This window comes from Sciurus vulgaris, assembly GCF_902686455.1.
Source record: "Sciurus vulgaris genome assembly, chromosome: 4".
Taxonomy (NCBI): domain Eukaryota; kingdom Metazoa; phylum Chordata; class Mammalia; order Rodentia; family Sciuridae; genus Sciurus; species Sciurus vulgaris.
The window spans coordinates 969,000-991,634 of NC_136464.1; the positions used below are offsets into that span (position 1 = coordinate 969,000).

Sequence of the window (22,635 nt, forward strand, 5' to 3'; positions counted from 1 at the left end):
TGTCAGGTAGGGCACAGGTGTGTGTGTGGATGTCAGGCAGGCCACAGGCATGTGTGGAGGTCAGGCAGGCCACAGGCATGTGTGTGGATATCAGGCATGGCAAAGGTGTGTATGTGGAGGTCAGGCAGGGTACCGGTTGTGTGTGGATGTCAGGCAGGGCACAGGCGTGTGAGTTCAGGCAGGGCACATGTGTGTGTGTAGGTCAGGCAGTGCACAGGTGTGTGTGGAGGTCAGAATGGCATAGGTGTGTGTGGAAGTCAGGCAGGGCACAGATGTGTGTGTGATGTCAGGCAGGGCACAGGTGGTTGTGGAGATCAGGCAGGGCACAGGTGTGTGTGTCGGTCAGGCAGGGCACAGGTGTGTGTGGAAGTGAGACAGGGCACAGGAGTGTGTGGACGTCAGGCAGGGCACAGGTGTGTGTGGAGGTTAGAAAGAGCACAGGAGTGTGTGGACGTCAGGCAGGGCACAGGTGTGTGTGGATGTCAGGCAAGGCACAGGCGTGTGTGTAGGTCAGGCAGGGCACAAGTGAGTGTGGAGGTCAGCATGGCATAGGTGTGTGTGGACGTCAGGCAGGGCACTGGTGTGTGTGCAGGTCAGGCAGTGCACAGGTGTGTGTGGAGGTCAGGAAGGACACAGGTGTGTGTGGAGTTCAGGCAGGGCACAGGCGTGTGTTGAGGTCAGGCAGCGCACAGGTGTATGCGTAGGTCAGGCAGGGGACATGTGTGTGTGGAGGTCAGGCAGGGGACAGGTGTGTGTGGACGTCAGGCAGGGGACAGGTGTGTGTGGACGTCAGGCAGGGGACAGGTTTGTGTAGAGGTCAGGAAGGGCACAGGCGTGTGTGGAGGTCAGGCAGGGCACAGGCATGTGTGTAGGTCGGGCAGGGGACAGGTGTGTGTGTCGGTCAGGCAGGGCACAGGTGTGTGTGCAGGCAGTCAGGCAGGGTTGAGGAGTATGTGGAGGTCAGGCAGGGCACAGGTGTGTGTGGAGGTGAGAAGGCACTGGTCTCTGTGGAGGTCAGGCAGGGGACAGGTGTGTGTGGAGGTCAGGCAGGGGACAGGTGTGTGTGGACGTCAGGCAGGGCATAGGTGTGTGTGTGATGTCAGGCAGGGCACAGGTGGTTGTGTAGGTCAGGCAGGGGACAGGTGTGTGTGTTGTTCAGGCAGGACACAGGTGTGTGTGGATGTCAGGCAGAGTACAGGTGTGTGTGGATGTCAGGCAGAGTACAGGTGTGTGTGTCGTTCAGGCAGGACACAGGTGTTTGTGGATGTCAGGCAGAGTACAGGTGTGTGTGGAGGTCAGGCCGGACACAACTGTGTGTGGAGGTCAGGCAGGGCACAGGTGTGTGTGCAGGACAGGCAGAGCACAAGAGTGTGTGGAGGTCAGAAAGGGCACAGGCGTGTGTGTAGGTCAGGCAGGGTACATGTGTGTGTGAAGGTCAAGCAGGAGTCAGGTGTGTTTGGAGACCAGGCAGGGCACTGGTGGGTGTAGGACAGGCAGGGCACAGGAGTGTGTTTAGGTCAGGCAGGGCACAGGTGTGTGTAGGTCAGGCAGGGCACAGGTGTGTGTATAGGTCAGGCAGGGGACAGGTGTGTGTAGGTCAGGCAGGGGACAGGTGTGTGTAGGTCAGTTCGGGCACAGGTGTGTGTGGATGTCAGGCAGGGCACAGGATTGTGTGGAGGTTAACAGGGCACAGGTGTGTATGTAGGTCAGGGAGGGCACAGGTGTGTGTGGATGTCATGCAGGGCACAGGTGTGTGTGTGTAGGTCAGCAGGGCACAGATGTTTGTGTAGGTCAGGCAGGGCACAGGAGTGTATAGAGGTCAGGAAGGGCACAGTTGTGTGTGTAGGTCAGCAGGGCACAGGTGTGTGTTGAGGTCAGGCAGGGCACAGGATTGAGTGTAGGTCAGGCAGGGCACAGGTGTGTGTAGGACAGGCAGGGCACAGGAGTGTGTGTAGGTCAGGCAGGGCACAGGTGTGTGTGGAGGTCAGCAAGGCACATGTGTTTGGAGGACATGCAGCGCACATGCGTGTGTGCAGGAGAGGCAGGGCATAGGCGTGTGTGGAGGTCAGGCAGGGCACAGGCGTGTGTGGAGGTCAGGCAGGGCACAGGCGTGTGTGGAGATCAGGCAGGGCACAGGTGTGTGTGGAGGTCAGCAGGGCACAGGTGTGTGGTGGACAGGCAGGGCACATGCGTGTGTGGAGGACAGGCAGGGCACAGGCGTGTGTGGAGGTCAGACAGGGCACAGGAGTGTGTGGAGGTCAGGCAGGGCAAGGTGTGTGTGGAGGTCAGTAGGGCACATGTGTGTGTGTCGGTCAGGCAGGGCACAGGTGTGTGTGGAGGAGGTCAGGCAGGGCACAGGAATGTGTGGAGGTCAGGTAGGGCACAGGAGTTTGTGGAGGTCAGGCAGGGCACAGGAGTGTGTGGAGGTCAGGCAGGGGACAGGTGTGCGTGAAGGACAGGCAGGGGACAGGTGTGTGTGGAGGAGGTCAGCAGGGCACAGGTGTGTGTGCAGGTCAGAAAGGGCACACAAGTGTGTGGAGGTCAGGCAGGGCACAGGAGGGTGTGGAGGTCAGGCAGGGGACAGGTGCGTGTGGAGGTCAAGCAGGGCACAGGTGTGTGTTGAGGTCAGCAGGGCACAGGTGTGTGGAGGTTAGGCAGGGCACGGGCGTGTGTGGAGGTCAGGCAGGGCACAGGTGTGTGTGTTGAGGCCAGGCAGGGCACAGGTGTGTGTGGAAGTCAGGTAGGTCACAGGAGTGTGTATAGGTCAGGCAGGGCACAGGTGTGTGTGTGGAGCTCAGACAGAGCATGGGAGTGTGACTGGAGATGAGGCAGGGGACAAGTGTGTGTGGATGTCAGGCAGGGCACAGGTGTGTGTGTGGATGTCAGGCAGGCCACAGGCATGTGTGGAGGTCAGGCAGGCCACAGGCATGTGTGTGGATATCAGGCAGGGCAAAGGTGTGTATGTGGAGGTCAGGCAGGGCACAGGCGTGTGAGGTCAGGCAGGGCACATGTGTGTGTGTAGGTCAGGCAGGGCACATGTGTGTGTGTAGGTCAGGCAGGGCAAAGGTGTGTGTGGAGGTGAGAAAGGGCACAGGAGTGTGTGGACGTCAGGCAGGGCACAGGTGTCTGTGGAGGTCAAGCAGGGCACAGGCGTGTGTGTAGGTCAGGCAGGGCACAAGTGAGTGTGGAGGTCAGCATGGCATAGGTGTGTGTGGACGTCAGGCAGGGCACAGGTGTGTGTGCAGGTCAGGCAGTTCACAGGTGTGTGTGGAGGTCAGGAAGGACACAGGTGTGTGTGGAGGTCAGGCAGGGCACAGGCGTGTGTGGAGGTCAGGCAGGGGACAGGTGTGTGTGGAGGTCAGGCAGGAGACAGGTGTGTGTGGATGTCAGGCAGGGCACAGGTGTGTGTAGAGGTCAGGAAGGGCACAGGCGTGTGTGGAGGTCAGGCAGGGCACAGGCATGTGTGTAGGACGGGCAGGGGACAGGTGTGTATGCAGGAGGTCAGGCAGGGTTGAGGAGTATGTGGAGGTCAGGCAGGGCACAGGTGTGTGTGGAGGTGAGACGGCACTGGTCTCTGTGGAGGTCAGGCACGGCACAGGCGTGTGTGGAGATCAGGCAGGGCACAGGTGTGTGTGGAGGTCAGCAGGGCACAGGTGTGTGGTGGACAGGCAGGGTACATGCGTGTGTGGAGGACAGGCAGGGCACAGGCGTGTGTGGAGGTCAGACAGGGCACAGGAGTGTGTGGAAGTCAGGCAGGGCAAAGTGTGTGTGGAGGTCAGTAGGGCACATGTGTGTGTGTCGGTCAGGCAGGGCACAGGTGTGTGTGGAGGAGGTCAGGCAGGGCACAGGAATGTGTGGAGGTCAGGTAGGGCACAGGAGTTTGTGGAGGTCAGGCAGGGCACAGGAGTGTGTGGAGGTCAGGCAGGGGACAGGTGTGCGTGAAGGACAGGCAGGGGACAGGTGTGTGTGGAGGAGGTCAGCAGGGCACAGGTGTGTGTGCAGGTCAGAAAGGGCACACAAGTGTGTGGAGGTCAGGCAGGGCACAGGAGGGTGTGGAGGTCAGGCAGGGGACAGGTGCGTGTGGAGGTCAAGCAGGGCACAGGTGTGTGTTGAGGTCAGCAGGGCACAGGTGTGTGGAGGTTAGGCAGGGCACGGGCGTGTGTGGAGGTCAGGCAGGGCACAGGTGTGTGTGTTGAGGCCAGGCAGGGCACAGGTGTGTGTGGAAGTCAGGTAGGTCACAGGAGTGTGTATAGGTCAGGCAGGACACAGGAGTGTTTGTGGAGTTCAGGCAGGGCACAGGTGTGTGTGTGGAGCTCAGACAGAGCATGGGAGTGTGACTGGAGATGAGGCAGGGGACAAGTGTGTGTGGATGTCAGGCAGGGCACAGGTGTGTGTGTGGATGTCAGGCAGGCCACAGGCATGTGTGGAGGTCAGGCAGGCCACAGGCATGTGTGTGGATATCAGGCAGGGCAAAGGTGTGTATGTGGAGGTCAGGCAGGGCACAGGCGTGTGAGGTCAGGCAGGGCACATGTGTGTGTGTAGGTCAGGCAGGGCAAAGGTGTGTGTGGAGGTGAGAAAGGGCACAGGAGTGTGTGGACGTCAGGCAGGGCACAGGTGTGTGTGGAGGTGAGAAAGGGCACAGGAGTGTGTGGACGTCAGGCAGGGCACAGGTGTGTGTGGAGGTCAAGCAGGGCACAGGCGTGTGTGTAGGTCAGGCAGGGCACAAGTGAGTGTGGAGGTCAGCATGGCATAGGTGTGTGTGGACGTCAGGCAGGGCACAGGTGTGTGTGCAGGTCAGGCAGTTCACAGGTGTGTGTGGAGGTCAGGAAGGACACAGGTGTGTGTGGAGGTCAGGCAGGGCACAGGCGTGTGTGGAGGTCAGGCAGGGGACAGGTGTGTGTGGAGGTCAGGCAGGAGACAGGTGTGTGTGGATGTCAGGCAGGGCACAGGTGTGTGTAGAGGTCAGGAAGGGCACAGGCGTGTGTGGAGGTCAGGCAGGGCACAGGCATGTGTGTAGGACGGGCAGGGGACAGGTGTGTATGCAGGAGGTCAGGCAGGGTTGAGGAGTATGTGGAGGTCAGGCAGGGCACAGGTGTGTGTGGAGGTGAGACGGCACTGGTCTCTGTGGAGGTCAGGCACGGCACAGGAGTGTGTGGAGGTCAGGCAGAGCACAGGTGTGTGTGGAGGTCAGGCAGGGAACAGGTGTGTGTAGAGGTCTGGAAGGGCACAGGCGTGTGTGAACGTCAGGCAGGGCACAGGCATGTGTGTAGTTCGGATAGGGGACCGGTGTGTGTGGAGGTCAGGCAGGGCACAGGTGTGTGTGGAGGTCAGGTAAGGCACAGGAGTTTGTGGAGGTCAGGCAGGGCACAGGAGTGTGTGGAGGTCAGGCAGGGGACAGGTGTGTGTGTCGGTCAGGCAGGGCACAGGTGTGTGTGGAGGTCAGGTGGGGCACAGGAGTTTTTGGAGGTCAGGCAGGGCACAGGAGTGTGTGGAGGTCAGGCAGTGCACAGGTGTGTGTGGAGGTCAGGAAGGACACAGGTGTGTGTGGAGGTCAGGCAGGGCACAGGCGTGTGTTGAGGTCAGGCAGGGGACAGGTGTGTGTGGATGTCAGGCAGGGGACAGGTGTGTGTAGAGGTCAGGAAGGGCACAGGTGTGTGTGGAGGTCAGGCAGGGCACAGTTGTGCTTGGATGTCAGACAGGGCACAGGGGTGTGTAGAGGTCAGGCAGGACATATGTGTTTGTGGAGGTCAGGCAGGGCACAGGTATATGTGGAGGACAGCCTGGGGACAGGTGTGTGTAGAAGTCAGGAAGGGCACAGGTGTGTGTGGAGGTCAGGCAGGGCAGAGGTATGTGTGGATGACAGGCTGGGGACAGGTGTGTGTAGAAGTCAGGCAGAGCACAGGTATGTGTGGAGGACAGCCTGGGGACAGGTGTGTGTAGAAGTCAGGCAGGGCACAGGTGTGTGTGTGTAGGTCAGGCAGGGCACAGGTATGTGTGGAGGTCAGGCAGGGCACAGGTGTGTGTGGAGGTCAGGCAGGGCACAGGTGTGTGTTTGGATATCAGGCATGGCACAGGTGTGTGTGTGGAGGTCAGGCAGGGCACAGGTGTGTGTGTGTGGAGGTCAGGCAGGGCACAGGGGTGTGTGGAAGTCAGGCAGGGCACAGGTGTGTCTGGAGGTCAGCAGGGCACAGGTGTGTGTGGAGGTCAGGCAGGGCACGGGTGTGTGTGGTTCGGCAGTGCACAGGTGTGTGTGTAGTTCAGGCAGGGCAAAGGTGTGCGTGTGGCTGTCAGGCAGGGCACAGTTGTGTGTGGAGGTCAGCAGGGCACAGGTGTGTGGAGGTCAGGCAGGGCACAGGAGTGTGTTTGGAGGTCAGACAGGGCACAGATATGTGTTGAGGTCAGGCAGGGCACAGGAGTGTGTAGAGGTCAGGAAGGGCACAGTTGTGTGAGTAGGTCAGCAGGGCACAGGTGTGTGTGTAGGTCAGCAGGGCACAGGTGTGTGTGTAGGTCAGGCAGGGGACAGGTGTGTGTAGGTCAGGCAGGGTACAGGAGTGTGTGTAGGTCAGGCAGGGCACAGGGGTGTGTGTAGGTCAGGCAGGGCACAGGAGTGTGTGTAGGTCAGGCAGGGCACAGGGGTGTGTGTAGGTCAGGCAGGGCACAGGAGTGTGTGTAGGTCAGTTAGGGCACAGGTGTGTGTGGATGTCATGCAGGGCACAGGTGTGTGTGTGTAGGTCAGCAGGGCACAGATGTTTGTGTAGGTCAGGCAGGGCACAGGAGTGTGTAGAGGTCAGGAAGGGCACAGTTGTGTGTGTAGGTCAGCAGGGCACAGGTGTGTGTTGAGGTCAGGCAGGGCACCGGATTGAGTGTAGGTCATGCAGGGCACAGGTGTGTATGTGGAGGTCAGCATTGCATATGAGTGTGTGGAGGACAGGCAGGGTACAGGTGTGTGTGGAGGTGAGACAGGGCACAGGAGTGTGTCGAGGTCAGGCACGTCACAGGAGTGTGTGGAGGTCAGGCACGTCACAGGAGTGTGTGGAGGTCAGGCAGGGCACAGGAGTGTGTGGAGGTCAGCCAGGGCACAGGTGTGTGTGGAGGTGAGATAGGGCACAGGAGTGTGTGTGGATGTCAGGCAGGGCACATGCGTGTGGGGAGATCAGGCAGGGCACAGGCGTGTGTGTAGGTCAGGCAGGGCGCAGGTGTGTATGTGGAGGTCAGCATTGCATAGGAGTGTTTGGAGGTCAGGCAGGGCACAGGTGTGTGTGGAGGTGAGGCAGGGCACAGGAGTGTGTGGAGGTCAGGCAGGGCAAAAGCGTGTGTGTAGGTCAGGCAGGGCACAGGTGTGTGTGGCGGTAAGGCAGGGCACAGGTGTGTGTGGAGGTCAGCATGGCACAGGTGTTTGTGGAGGTCAGGCAGGGCACAGGTGTGAGTGGAGGTCAGGCAGGGCACAGGAGTGTGTATAGATCAGGCAGGGGACAGGTGTGTGTGTGTGTGGAAGTCTGACAGGGCACAGGAGTATGTGTGGAGATCAGGCAGGGGACAGGTGTGTGTGGAGGTCATGCAGGGCACAGGTGTGTGCGTAGCTCAGCAGGGCACAGGTGTGTGTGGAGGTCAGACAGGGCACAGGTGTGTTTGGAGGTCAGACAGGGCACAGGTGTGTGTAGAGGTCAGGCAGGACACATTTGTGTGTGGAGGTCAGGCAGGGCTCAGGTATGTGTGGAGGACAACCTGGGGACTGGTGTGTGTAGAGGTCAGGCAGGGCACAGGTGTGTTTGGAGGTCAGACAGGGCACAGGTGTGTGTAGAGGTCAGGCAGGACACATTTGTGTGTGGAGGTCAGGCAGGGCTCAGGTATGTGTGGAGGACAACCTGGGTACTGGTGTGTGTAGAGGTCAGGAAGGGCACAGGTGTGTGTGGAGATCAGGCAGGGCAGAGGTATGTGTGGAGGACAGGCTGGGGACAGGTATGTGTGGAGTTCAGGCAGGGCACAGGTGTGTGTGGAAGTCAGACAGGGCACAGGTGTGTGTTTGGAGGTCAGGCAGGGCACTGGTGTGTGTTTGGAGGTCAGGCAGGGCACTGGTGTGTGTGTAGGTCAGGCAGGGCACAGGTATGTGTGGAGGTCAGGCAGGGCACTGGTGTGTGTGTAGGTCAGGCAGGGCACAGGTGTGTGTGGAGGTCAGGCAGGGCACAGGTTTGTGTTTGGAGGTAAGTCAAGGGACAGGTGTAAGGAGGTCAGGCAGGGCACAGGTGTGTGTGGAGGTCAGGCAGGGCACAGGTGTGTGTTTGGAGGTAAGGCAAGGGACAAGTGTATGGAGGTCAGGCAGGGCACAGGTGTGTGTGGAGGACAGCCTGGGGACTGGTGTGTGTAGAGGTCAGGCAGGGCACAGGTGTGTGTGGATGTCAGGCAGGGCACAGGTGTGTATGGAGGTCAGCAGGGCACAGGTGTGTGTGGAGGTCAGACAGGACACAGGAGTGTGTTTGGAGGTCAGACAGGGCACAGGTGTGTGTAGAGGTCAGGCAGGGCACAGGTGTGTGTGTAGGTCTGGCAGTGCACAGGTGTGGGTGTGTATGTCAGGCAGGTCACAGGTGTGTGTGGAGGTCAGCAGGGCACAGGTGTGTGTTTGGAGGTCAGACAGGGCACAGGAGTGTGTGGAGAACAGCCTGGGGACTGGTGTGTGTAGAGGTCAGGCAGGGCACAGGTGTGTGTGGAGGTCAGCAGGGCACAGGTGTGTGTGTAGGTCAGGCAGGGCACAGGAGTGTGTTTGGAGGTCAGACAGGGCACAGATGTGTGTAGAGGTCAGGCAGGGCACAGGTGTGTGTGGAGGTCAGGCAGGGCATAGGTACGTGTGGAGGACAGCCTGGGGACTGGTGTGTGTAGAGGTCAGGAAGGGCACATTGTGTGTGTGTAGGTCAGGCAGGGCACAGTAGTGTGTGGATGTCAGGCAGGGCGCAGGCACGTGTGGAGGTCAGGCAAGGCACAGGTGTGTGTTTGTGGATGTCAGGCAGTGCGCAGGCGTGTGTCGAGGTCAGGCAGGGCACAGGCATGTGTGGAGGTCAGGCAGGGCACAGGTGTGTGTAGGTCAGGCAGGGCACATTATGTGTAGGTCAGGCAGGGCACAGGGGTGTGTGTAGGTCAGGCAGGGCACAGGAGTGTGTGTAGGTCAGGCAGGGCACAGGGGTGTGTGTAGGTCAGGCAGGGCACAGGAGTGTGTGTAGGTCAGTTAGGGCACAGGTGTGTGTGGATGTCATGCAGGGCACAGGTGTGTGTGTGTAGGTCAGCAGGGCACAGATGTTTGTGTAGGTCAGGCAGGGCACAGGAGTGTGTAGAGGTCAGGAAGGGCACAGTTGTGTGTGTAGGTCAGCAGGGCACAGGTGTGTGTTGAGGTCAGGCAGGGCACAGGATTGAGTGTAGGTCATGCAGGGCACAGGTGTGTATGTGGAGGTCAGCATTGCATATGAGTGTGTGGAGGACAGGCAGGGTACAGGTGTGTGTGGAGGTGAGACAGGGCACAGGAGTGTGTCGAGGTCAGGCACGTCACAGGAGTGTGTGGAGGTCAGGCACGTCACAGGAGTGTGTGGAGGTCAGGCAGGGCACAGGAGTGTGTGGAGGTCAGCCAGGGCACAGGTGTGTGTGGAGGTGAGATAGGGCACAGGAGTGTGTGTGGATGTCAGGCAGGGCACATGCGTGTGGGGAGATCAGGCAGGGCACAGGCGTGTGTGTAGGTCAGGCAGGGCGCAGGTGTGTATGTGGAGGTCAGCATTGCATAGGAGTGTTTGGAGGTCAGGCAGGGCACAGGTGTGTGTGGAGGTGAGGCAGGGCACAGGAGTGTGTGGAGGTCAGGCAGGGCAAAAGCGTGTGTGTAGGTCAGGCAGGGCACAGGTGTGAGTGGAGGTCAGGCAGGGCACAGGAGTGTGTATAGATCAGGCAGGGGACAGGTGTGTGTGTGTGTGGAAGTCTGACAGGGCACAGGAGTATGTGTGGAGATCAGGCAGGGGACAGGTGTGTGTGGAGGTCATGCAGGGCACAGGTGTGTGCGTAGCTCAGCAGGGCACAGGTGTGTGTGGAGGTCAGACAGGGCACAGGTGTGTTTGGAGGTCAGACAGGGCACAGGTGTGTGTAGAGGTCAGGCAGGACACATTTGTGTGTGGAGGTCAGGCAGGGCTCAGGTATGTGTGGAGGACAACCTGGGGACTGGTGTGTGTAGAGGTCAGGCAGGGCACAGGTGTGTTTGGAGGTCAGACAGGGCACAGGTGTGTGTAGAGGTCAGGCAGGACACATTTGTGTGTGGAGGTCAGGCAGGGCTCAGGTATGTGTGGAGGACAACCTGGGTACTGGTGTGTGTAGAGGTCAGGAAGGGCACAGGTGTGTGTGGAGATCAGGCAGGGCAGAGGTATGTGTGGAGGACAGGCTGGGGACAGGTATGTGTGGAGTTCAGGCAGGGCACAGGTGTGTGTGGAAGTCAGACAGGGCACAGGTGTGTGTTTGGAGGTCAGGCAGGGCACTGGTGTGTGTGTAGGTCAGGCAGGGCACAGGTATGTGTGGAGGTCAGGCAGGGCACTGGTGTGTGTGTAGGTCAGGCAGGGCACAGGTGTGTGTGGAGGTCAGGCAGGGCACAGGTTTGTGTTTGGAGGTAAGTCAAGGGACAGGTGTAAGGAGGTCAGGCAGGGCACAGGTGTGTGTGGAGGTCAGGCAGGGCACAGGTGTGTGTTTGGAGGTAAGGCAAGGGACAAGTGTATGGAGGTCAGGCAGGGCACAGGTGTGTGTGGAGGACAGCCTGGGGACTGGTGTGTGTAGAGGTCAGGCAGGGCACAGGTGTGTGTGGATGTCAGGCAGGGCACAGGTGTGTATGGAGGTCAGCAGGGCACAGGTGTGTGTGGAGGTCAGACAGGACACAGGAGTGTGTTTGGAGGTCAGACAGGGCACAGGTGTGTGTAGAAGTCAGGCAGGGCACAGGTGTGTGTGTAGGTCTGGCAGTGCACAGGTGTGGGTGTGTATGTCAGGCAGGTCACAGGTGTGTGTGGAGGTCAGCAGGGCACAGGTGTGTGTTTGGAGGTCAGACAGGGCACAGGAGTGTGTGGAGAACAGCCTGGGGACTGGTGTGTGTAGAGGTCAGGCAGGGCACAGGTGTGTGTGGAGGTCAGCAGGGCACAGGTGTGTGTGTAGGTCAGGCAGGGCACAGGAGTGTGTTTGGAGGTCAGACAGGGCACAGATGTGTGTAGAGGTCAGGCAGGGCACAGGTGTGTGTGGAGGTCAGGCAGGGCATAGGTACGTGTGGAGGACAGCCTGGGGACTGGTGTGTGTAGAGGTCAGGAAGGGCACATTGTGTGTGTGTAGGTCAGGCAGGGCACAGTAGTGTGTGGATGTCAGGCAGGGCGCAGGCACGTGTGGAGGTCAGGCAAGGCACAGGTGTGTGTTTGTGGATGTCAGGCAGTGCGCAGGCGTGTGTCGAGGTCAGGCAGGGCACAGGCATGTGTGGAGGTCAGGCAGGGCACAGGTGTGTGTAGGTCAGGCAGGGCACATTATGTGTAGGTCAGGCAGGGCACAGGTGTGTGTGTAGGTCAGGCAGGGCACAGGTGTGTTTGGATGTCAGACAGGGCATAGGTGTGTGTAGAGGTCACACAGGGCACAATTGTGTGTGCAGGTCAGGCAGGGCACAGGAATGTGAGGGGGACAGGCTGGGGACAGGTGTGTGTGGAGGTCAGGCAGGGCACAGGTGTGTGTGTAGGTCAGGCATGGCACAGGTGTGTGTATGTCAGGCAGGGCACAGGTGTGTGTTTGGAGGTAAGGCAAGGGACAGGTGTGTGGAGGTCAGGCAGGGCACAGGTGTGTGTGGAGGTCAGCAGGGCACAGGCGTGTGTGGATGACAGGCAAGGCACAGGAGTGTGTAGAGGTCAGGCAGGGCACAGGTGTATGTGGAGGTCAGGCAGGGCACAGGTGTGTTTGGATGTCAGACAGGGCATAGGTGTGTGTAGAGGTCACGCAGGGCACAATTGTGTGTGCGGGTCTGGCAGGGCACAGGAATGTGAGGGGGACAGGCTGGGGACAGGTGTGTGTGGAGGTCAGGCAGGGCACAGGTGTGTGTGTAGGTCAGGCAGGGCACAGGTATGTGTAGGTCAGGCAGGGCACAGGAGTGTGTGTAGGTCATGCATGGCACAGGTGTGTGTATGTCAGGCAGGGCACAGGTGTGTGTTTGGAGGTAAGGCAAGGGACAGGTGTGTGGAGGTCAGGCAGGGCACAGGTGTGTGTGTAGGTCAGGCAGGGCACAGGTATGTGTAGGTCAGGCAGGGTACAGGAGTGTGTGTAGGTCAGGCATGGCACAGGTGTGTGTATGTCAGGCAGGGCACAGGTGTGTGTTTGGAGGTAAGGCAAGGGACAGGTGTGTGGAGGTCAGGCAGGGCACAGGTGTGTGTGGAGGTCAGCAGGGCACAGGTGTATGTGGAGGTCAGCAGGGCACAGGTGTGTGTAGGTCAGGCAAGGCACAGGTGTGTGTGGAGGTCAGCAGGGCACAGGTGTGTGTGTAGGTTAGGCAGGGCACAAATGTTTGTGGAGGTCAGCTGGGCACAGGTGTGTGTGGAGTTCAGGCAGGGCACAGGTGTGTGTGTGTAGGTCAGGCAGGGCACAGGTGTGTGTAGGTCAGGCAGGGCACAGGTGTGTGTAGGTCAGGCAGGGCACAGGTGTGTGTAGGTCAGGCAGGGCACAGCTGTGTGTAGGTCAGGCAGGATGCAGGTGTGTGTGGAAGTCAGCAGGGCACAGGTGTGTGTGTAGGTCAGGCAGGGCACAGGTGTGTGTGTAGGTCAGGCAGGGCACAGGTGTTGTGGAGGTCAGCAGGGCACAGGTGTGTGTGGAGTTCAGGCAGGGTACAGGAGTGCTGGGGATGGGTGTGTTCGTTTGCCTGTCTCTTTCCAAGTGTCCCATGGTTCCCTGTTTGCTTAGAAAGGCCGCCCAGGCCAGGATCCATGGCCTCCTGCCGTCTGTGATGTCTGAGGCCCAGGCTGCCCTCAGGCCTTGCCCTCCCTCCCAGCAGCACGTGCCTTTGTGGTGATCACAAATTGTCCTCGTTCCCCGGCTTTCACCTTGCACTCTGCAGGCCACTGGGCACGAGGGTGAGGCTGTCCCTGAGCTGCCTGAGGAATCTTCAGGCCTAAACTCAGCCCCTTCATCCCAGGAAGAGGTGAAGCCCCGAGAACAGGAGGGTCAGGGCACAGTCCAGCCAGCACCCAGGAATCTCATGGGGCTGGCGTTTTGCTGCCCAGACAGCTCACCACACACGTCCTCTCCCAGGATTCATCTGGTCCACACTCACGCCTGAATCTCGAGGGCCACGAGGTGTCCATCATGTTCCCAAACTATCGAAGTTAGAGCATTAGGTAGCCATGCATGGGAAGCAGGCCTAACGCACCTCCATAGAAGGCTCCAGGCCTCAGGGCTCCGGCCTACACAGGGAGAGCCAAGAGCAGATGAAAGCCCTCAGCAGGGCCACCTCCTGCCCAGGCCATGACCACCTCTGTCGGCAGGCAGGAGCCACCCTGGAAGGCACTGCGAGGAATGGGCCTTAGTCCTCAGCTTTGCAGGGCTGCAACAGTTCCCCAGCCCGTGAGCTGAGTTTCAACGCAGGCAGAGGTCCTCCTCTGAGGGCAAACATGAGCTTTGTCTCCTTTGCCGGAGAAGCCCAGGGCCAGAGAGAAGCCCAGGGCCAGAGAGAAGCCCAGGGCCAGAGAGAAGCCCCAGGGCCAGAGCGAAGCCCCAGGGCCAAGCTCACCCGTGCCCTCTCCTTTGCACACTTCTCTGCCCCTAGGAGCTCGATGACCCCTGTGCAGAATCACAGTGCCTGTTGCTCCTAGCTCAGCTGGCCAACAAGGAGAAGAACCACGGACAAGCCAAGAGAATGATCGAGAGGGCCCAGCAGCTGGGCGGAAGTGAGGAGTTCTGGTACAACTTGACCCTGACTCTGGCCGATGCCATCTTGTCCTCGGAAGACCATGGGAAAGAAGCCGCAGTGAGGAGAAGGAGGGCGGTGTTCAGAGGAGGGCGCAGTTCCCGGCCTGTGGGCAGGACAGTCACACCATGGCCCTCTATCCCCAGGTTTGCCGCCTATTTAAGAAGCTCATAGATGCCCTCAGCGTCCTCCAGAAAGAAAGGCCTAACCGAGTGCACATGCTGGAGTTCATCACCACCGACTTGGAGGCCAGGTAGCAGCGCCTGTCCCAGGAGAGTGCTGGCCGCCTTCCTGCCGGTCAGCTTGCGCGTGTCCCTCAAGGCCACCGGGGCTCAGACAGCCTCAGCTCCCTGGCTCTGCTTGCTCTGAGCCCCAGAGCTCCTCCGCAGGGCTGCAGACTGGCCCGGGGAGGTGCTGCGGGCAGAGCTCCCAGGGGCACGCTCCAGTCCGGAACCAAGCTTCTCCCTGCTCAGGAAGCCGCTCTCGGGCTCAGCCAGTCGTGTGGGCTACTGGAGTCTCCCTCTTCCTCTGAGCGGAATTGCGGGCTCCACTTATGGGGTCTCTTCAAAGAAGCGGCGGCTTCTGGCTCACTCAGCGCAGCGGGGCAATTCTCTCCGTGTTCCCTGCTTCTGCTCGCTCGCCGCAAACAGCTCTGCACAGGAGGAGCTGCCCATAGTGTCCTGGTGCCTGTGTCCTGGGTCCCCCCGGCAGTGTCCCTTCAGTTTGGTCTGGGACATTTTGGCATGGGTTTTTTTTTTTTTTTTTTTCACTTCTGGGTGATTTAGGGGTATGTTTTTAGTTGCCAAACAGATACAATGTCTAGGGCGGGTCTGTTAGTCTCTCAACTTCATCGTCTGACCCAGGAATGTAACTGCAGGACTTCCAGGGTGTGAGAAAGGCTGGAGGTGATTGACCCAGAGTCCCTGGGCAGACGCGGAGAGCGAGAGCATCTCCCCAGTCTGGGCTTTTGACTCTAGGCAGAAACCTCAAAGTCACAGTCCTCCAGAGGACTCTGTCCCTGCAGGCGCATGAGCCCCCTCTGTCCCTGCAGGCGCATGAGCCCCCTCCGTCCCTGCAGGTGATGAGGCCCCTCCGTCCCTGCAGGTGATGAGGCCCCTCTGTCCCTGCAGGTGATGAGTCTCCTCTGTCCCTGCAGGTGATAAGCCTCCTCGGTCACTAAGGTGCATGAGCCTCCTCTCTCCCTGCAGGTGCCTTCAGATCCAAATCACCCAGAACTCAGAGGAGAGCAAATTTCCTGACTGCTGGTTTTTGTTCAAGAAGATGGATGATCAACTGCTGGAAATTGAGGAAAACTTTGTTAATTGTGGTTACGAGGAGAACTGTGTCAATATAAAAGTAGAGCGTGCAAAGATACGGAGGTGAGGACCTTGCTCCAGAATCCGCCTGTGGAGGAGCGCCCCAGGGCTTTGCCATGGGTTGAGGGGACAGCCGCTGCTCCGGCCTGAGACTTCATCTGTCCCTGCCCCTCCCCCTGCAGTCCGTGAGTCCCTGGCAGCTCCTCCCACTGCCCCTGGCCAAAAAGTCTGGACTCACACTTTGCTGTCCTCACACTTTGCTGTCCTCCTGCCTCTGCCCACCCAGGTGGGACGCCCCTGGGGACCTCCCCACAGACTCAGTGTTCACACACCACAACCTGAGATGCCAGTTCCCAGGGTAGGACCCCTCTCCTCCTGCAAGGCCTTGGGGAATGCCTCCACCCCCGGGGCCCTCCCACACCGTTCCCCTCCCACATCGTGCCCCGCCCACACAGTGCCCTCCCACACAGTGCCCCTCCCACACAGTGCCCTCCTACACAGCGCCCCTCCCACACCGTGCCCCTCCCACACAGTGCCCTCCCACACAGCAGCCCCACCCATACAGTGCTCTCCCACACAGCAGCCACTCCCACACAGCGCCCCTCCCACACAGCGCCCCTCCCACACCTCAAGCTCTCCCACACCTTGCCCCCCCACACAGTGCCCTCCCACACAGCAGCCCCACCCATACAGTGCTCTCCCACACAGCAGCCACTCCCACACAGTGCCCCTCCCACACAGTGCCCCTCCCACACCTCAAGCTCTCCCACACCTTGCCCCTCCCACACAGTGCCCTCCCACACAGCAGCCCCACCCATACAGTGCTCTCCCACACAGTGCCCGCCCACACAGCGCCCCTCCCACACAGCGCCCCTCCCACACAGCGCCCCTCCCACACGGCGCCCTCCCACACAGCGCCTCTCCCACACAGTGCCCTCCCACACGGTGCTCCTCCCACACGGCGCCCCTCCCACACAGTGCCCTCCCACACAGCGCTCCTCCCACACAGTGCCCCTCCCACACAGTGCCCTCCCACAGGGCGCCCCTCCCACACAGTGCCCTCCCACACAGTGCCCTCCCACACGGCGCCCCTCCCACACAGTGCCCTCCCACACGGCGCCCTCCCACACGGTGCCCCTCTCACACGGTGCCCTCCTACACAGCGCCCTCCCACACGGTGCCCCTCCCACACGGTGCCCTCCCACACAGCGCCCTCCCACACGGCGCCCCTCCCACACAGTGCCCTCCCACATAGTGCCCTCCCACACGGCGCCCCTCCCACACGGCGCCCCTCCCACACAGCGCCCTCCCACACGGTGCTCCTCCCACACAGCGCCCTCCCACACAGCGCCCCTCCCACACGGCGCCCCTCCCACACGGTGCCCCTCCCACACGGTTCTCCTCCCACACGGCGCCCCTCCCACACGGCACCCCTCCCACACAGTGCCCTCCCACACAGTGCCCTCCCACACGGCGCCCCTCCCACACAGTGCCCTCCCACACAGTGCCCTCCCACATAGTGCCCTCCCACACGGCGCCCCTCCCACACAGCGCCCCTCCCACACAGCGCCCTCCCACACAGCGCCCCTCCCACTCAGCGCCCTCCCACACGGTGCTCCTCCCACACAGTGCCCTCCCACACGGCGCCCCTCCCACACAGCGCCCCTCCCACACAGTGCCCTCCCACACAGCGCCCTCCCACACGGTGCTCCTCCCACACAGTGCCCTCCCACATAGTGCCCTCCCACACGGTGCCCTCCCACACAGCGCCCCTCCCACACAGCGCCCTCCCACACGGTGCCCTCCCACACAGCGCCCCTCCCACTCAGCGCCCTCCCACACGGTGCTCCTCCCACACAGTGCCCTCCCACACGGCGCCCCTCCCACACAGCGCCCCTCCCACACAGTGCCCTCCCACACAGCGCCCTCCCACACGGTGCTCCTCCCACACAGTGCCCTCCCACACGGCGCCCCTCCCACACAGTGCCCTCCCACACAGCGCCCTCCCACACAGCGCCCTCCCACACGGTGCCCCTCCCACACAGTGCCCCTCCCACACAGTGCCCTCCCACACGGTGCCCCTCCCACACAGTGCCCTCCCACACGGTGCCCCTCCCACACAGTGCCCTCCCACACGGTGCCCCTCCCACACAGCGCCCCTCCCACACAGCGCCCCTCCCACACAGCGCCCTCCCACACGGCGCCCTCGCACACGGCGCCCTCCCACACAGCGCCCCTCCCACACAGCGCCCCTCCCACACAGCGCCCTACCACACGGCGCCCTCCCACACAGCGCCCCTCCCACACGGCGCCCCTCCCACACAGCGCCCCTCCCACACGGCGCCCCTCCCACACAGTGCCCTCCCACACAGTGCCCTCCCACACGGTGCCCCTCCCACACAGCGCCCCTCCCACACAGCGCCCTCCCACACGGCGCCCTCCCACACAGCGCCCCTCCCACACGGCGCCCCTCCCACACAGTGCCCTCCCACACAGTGCCCTCCCACACGGCGCCCCTCCCACACAGCGCCCCTCCCACACAGCGCCCCTCCCACACAGCGCCCTCCCACACGGCGCCCCTCCCACACAGTGCCCTCCCACACAGGGCCCTCCCACACAGCGCCCCTCCAGACTTCTCCTGGGCATATCCCCTGGTTCATAAGCAGAGGGTCGGACTGCAAGCAGCATTGCTCAGCAGTTCAGGTTGCTTTGAAATGTCAGCCTTATCGTGAGCGTCCGACCCCCGCGCTCCTCGTGCTAGCACAGTAAAGAGCACAGTCACGCAGAGGAGAAGCATCACACGCTCGCTGGCGGCAGTGACGTGTGAATTCCACATTCATGTCTTGTAAAGGTTTTGTGCCCAAAATGAGGCAGACAGAGACCAGAAAGTCACACACTACTTGGAAGCTTACGACTTGACCCAGAGAGCTGTGGCTGAAGAGGAAGAGCTGTTCCACAGGACCCGCGGTCTGCTGGCCCTTCAAGAGGTGAGTGGCCCATCTCGCGCTCCACCGGCGGTCTGCGTGCTCGCCCACGGCCTCCACTCCAGCGGTGCGTTGAGCGACGGACCGGTGTACGCTCCCTGGACACAGCCAGGACACAGGCGACCGCATGCGGCCTGCACTGTCAGAGCGCTGGGCGTTCGCACGGCAAACAGCAGCGCGAGCCAGAGCCCAGGCCTCCCAGGGCCATGGCCTGCAGCCCTGGTGGGGACAGCTACCAGAGTCCAGGTGACAGCCGAAAGCAGGCAGCAGCCTGGGGCGTGGGGCGAGGGCAGATAGAACTGATAGATCCAAAGACACGGGAAGCAAACCAGGGGTGCCAGGGCGTGCCAGGGGTTGTGGTGAGGAAGACGAAGACACTGTCGATGGACCAGGCTCTTCCCAGGAGGGACGAACAGGCTTAGGGATTAGAGCTGAAGATCACCAGTGTTGTGACCCACCACGTTCCCCTGGTTCTATGCTTTAAATGACTTACCTCAATTCAAAAAACCAAAAACTACATATGTGGGAAGCCCCGAATAGCTGGAAATTAAAAAGCATAGGCCACATGGCCATGGGACACAGGAAAGTGTTCTGACCTGGAGGAGGACAGGCCAAGCCCTGCCGAGGTGTCTCCTGCACAGTCCTGGGGGGGCCTGGGGTCGCAGCACCAAACACCTGTAAAGAACAGGGAGAAGATCAAGACTCTCCACTTAAGAAGTGGTCAAAGAGCAAACTTAACCCAAATGAGCAGAATAGAAACCAAAGATCAGAGTGGAGGTCAGCGAATCAGAAGACAGACGATAAAAGAGGAAGCCAAGAGAGCCAGTTGGTTCTGCGAAAAGACGGTAAATTAATGAACTTCTGGTCAATTCGATCAGACAAAAAGAGAGGACCTAGGTAGCTAATATCAGAAGTGGATGAAGCAATGTTGCCACGGGCTCCACAGATGGTGAGAGGACAGGAAGGGAATGTCCTGAACTCGCCGCTCAGTGAGGAGGGCGAACCCTGGAAGCATGACTCACCAAAGCCCCCGGAAGGAGAAGTGAGGGACGCTCTGTACCAAGGACTCCAGCTGCGAGGGAGAGCACACGCCCTGGAGAGCAGCCGGCCCAGGGGCTTCATAGGTGAATTCCACCTCTAAAAGTACAGGAAAAATAATACCAGCTCTTCACACATCTCTCTAGAAAGTTGAAAAAGAGGGCACACATCCAACTTTTCTATGAGACTGGTATTGCCCTGATTCCAAAATAAGACAACAACATGGCAAACAAACAAAAAACTATAGACCAGTACTTCTCATGATTATAAGTACAAAAATCCTGAATGAAAATTTAGAAAATTAAATCCAACAATATATGAGAAAGATGAAACATTGTGACCAAGTTAGGTCTATCTCAGGAATAATTTTACATTCAAAAAATTAATGTCGTTCACCATATTTTTGAACTGTGTCCACATGACACAGGAATATTGTTTGACAAAAAACCAACATCCACAAACAGAAAAAGGGAACTTCCTCAACCCAAGGAAGGGCATCTATTAACAGACTAGAGCTAAACTCATTCTTCTTGGCAAAAGACTGAGTGTTCACTTCCTCTGAGGAGGACTGATTCCAGGAAGTGTTGTCTTACTGCTTTTCTCCAGCATTGCTTAGGAAATTCTAGATGATGCAGTCAAAGAAAGAAAAGGATCCAGCTTGGGCAGGAAGAAGTTTGCAGATAACATTATTACACAGAAAATTACTTGCACTGTACCAATAAACATTAAAGCTACTTGTAAAGCTAAATTAAAGCTCATAAACGAATTAAAGCTAACAAAAGAGTTTAATCAGGTCACGAGATACAAGAACAATATGCAAAAATCAATTCTATATTTCTATACACTAGGAACCATCAATCAGGTCATAAAAATTCAAAAACTGTATCATTCGTGGTAGCATAAAAAATGAAATTTGACCCCCAAAAAGTGAAAATTTGCATCCTGAGGACTACAAAGCATTGTTGAGAGAAATTAAAAGACCTAAGTAAATGAAGAGCCACTCTTGTTCAAGGAGCAGAACAATCAACTGTCAAGATGTCAAATCCTCCCTACGTTTAACTGCAGGATTTTTAATAGAAATAGAATGATTCTATATTTCATATGGGAATGCAAAAGGCCTTACCCAACCAACACAACTTTGGAAGAGAACAGTATCAGACATCTAATGCTACTTGATTTCAAGTCCTATTATAGAGCGTGGAGAGTGTGTTTAGTGCAAACGCAGGCAAACATATCAATAGAGCAGAATTCGGAAGTAGGCGCACACAGACAGGAGCCTGGTTCCCGCAGGACTGCTGCAGCACATGGTGCTGGGACAACTGCTGAGCCCCGGGGCTACCTCCCGCCCCGCCAGACAGCTCAAAACGGTCGTAGTCCTAACCTGAAGCTATGAAGCACCCAGAAGAACACAGGAACGCCTCTGTGACCTCAGATTTGGCAAACATTTTTGGGTGGATGAGGAGTTACTAGGTATTGAACCCATAGGCCCTTTACCACTCAGTCACACCCCCAGTTCTTTTTAAATTTTTTTTGAGTCAGGGTCTCACTAAGTAGCTGAGAACCTCACTAAATTGCCAGCCTCAAATTTGCAATCCTTCAGTCTCAGCCTCCCGAGTTGCTGGGATTACAGTTGTACCTGTCCCGCTGCCCCGGCACCTGTAAGGGTGGTTGCCATTTCAAAGCCTGACTACCCCAAGTGTGGGCAGGAGTGTGAGTCTGGAGCCTCAGGCTGGGGAAAGTGAGCGTAGGGCTGCTTTGGAAGGCTTTTGGAAGTTCTGAGAGGCGCGAGATTCAGGCCTCAGGGTGGTCCCTGCCCAGGTACGGCCTCCCTTTCCCGATGCTCATGGCAGCTGGGTTCTACTAGCCCGCACAGCGGGGTCAGCCCTCTCTGAAAGTGGCAAGCACGTGGCCACAGCGTGGAGAGACCCGGAACACACGAGAGGCCAGAGTGAAGGTGCCTGCCTGTGAGACCACGGCCAGACCTCGGGCTGTGCAGGTGCCGCTCACGGAGCCCCAGTGGCTGCTGGGAGGCGTGTGGCGGCCAGGGCCAGGGGCGGGAAGGGCGGGGCATGTGCCCACAGGCCTTGGCTGTTCTCTGGGCACTGGTAAAAGGTGGGCTTCGGGTGCCAGAGGCGGCCCAGCCCTGACGCCCCGCCTGTGGCAGCTGCAGAACATCAACACCCCTCTGATGAGGAAGCTGGCCCGTCTCAAGCTCGGCCTGGCGGAGGTGGCGCTGGACCTGCTGCAGCTCCTGTGGGAGGAGGGGCTGGCGCAGCTGGAGCAGCCGTCCCTGGAGAAGCTGCTGCAGAGCTACCTGCGGAGCACCAGCGAGAGCACGTCCATCAGCCTGGTGACCGCCGCAGTCCCACGCCCCTCTCCTGGGGCTGCCTGGGGGGGCCACCCTCTGGGCCAGTCATACCCGGGAGCCCTTGGCTGCGGTGGGGACCCCCGCACACCCTGCCTCAGCACCCCACGTGGCTGTGAGCTTCCAGCCTAGGGAAGAGCAATGTCGTGGGGTCCCGGGGGGCTCACCTGGCGAGCGAGCAGTGTGCTCCCTGCGCCACCCCCAGCTCTCCTCCGGGTCTTGGGACTGAGCCGACAGCGCACTGTGTTCTCCTGAGTACCAGCAGCTGCAGCGAGGGCAGAGGAGAGCCCTGCTGGAAAGACCTGTTGCAGGCGGGGGTGTGGCTCAGGGGCAGAGCGCTCGCCCAACAGCGCATGGCCCTGGTTCCGTCCCCAGTGCCACAAAGGCAACAAAACAATGAATTGAATATGTGGAATATTCGGAAGGAAATGTATACCCTTCCGTTTTATATCTGCTTAGATGCCATGAAACGTGAATCAAACCAATTTGACATGAATACAAATGAACCAGACAGTCCTGATTGAACTGGATGTACCAAGGAGCTCCCAGTAGAGTCATAGACCTCCTTGGCCTCCCCACACCTAAGGAGGCCCCCACCCCACCTCCCCGGGCCGCGTTAGGGGCTGGCAGGAGGGTGGGCGACCGCCGCGGGCCCTGGTCTTGACGATGCCTCTCGTCTCCCTGAAGCAATGCTTCACACTGAAGCGGACCCTGGCCCACACGGCGCTGGCACAGCTGGAGAGCCTGCAGCCTCTGAGCGCAGGCTGTGTGGAGATCCGCGCGCAGCTCCTGGGCCTGGCCGGGAGGGCCCTGCACCTGCTGGCCATGCAGGCGGACCCCCTGCGCCCCTCCTCCTGCTGGGAGGAGGGCCTCTCGGTAGGTGCTCCCGTTTCTAGCCCAGGCTGTGCGCACGCCGCCACCTCTGCCTAAAGAGGACGGCGGAAGGCCTAGACGGCCAATCTCCACGGGGGACCTGGGGGTGGACCTTGAAGGGCCCGC

General features: G+C 59.6%; 1 protein-coding gene across 11 annotated transcripts in view; it reads left to right on the forward strand.

Moving 5' to 3' along the window:
- The window catches only part of CFAP46 (cilia and flagella associated protein 46), a 101,802-nt gene that overhangs the window by 58,063 nt on the left and 21,104 nt on the right, over positions 1-22,635 (forward strand). For 8 of the 11 annotated variants that reach the window (XR_013763632.1, XM_079138715.1, XM_079138713.1 and 5 more), the window contains 6 exons: positions 13,793-13,993; positions 14,080-14,186; positions 15,142-15,312; positions 18,101-18,236; positions 21,436-21,621; positions 22,324-22,512. Coding sequence is in view for 10 of the 11 variants with exons in the window: in XM_079138715.1 (XP_078994841.1) it covers positions 13,793-13,993; positions 14,080-14,186; positions 15,142-15,312; positions 18,101-18,236; positions 21,436-21,621; positions 22,324-22,512 (990 nt within the window). In the remaining variant the exon portion in view is untranslated. The remainder of the gene's footprint in view (positions 1-13,792; positions 13,994-14,079; positions 14,187-15,141; positions 15,313-18,100; positions 18,237-21,435; positions 21,622-22,323; positions 22,513-22,635) is intronic. The other 3 variants (XM_079138711.1, XM_079138714.1, XM_079138716.1) reach the window with 3 other exon arrangements.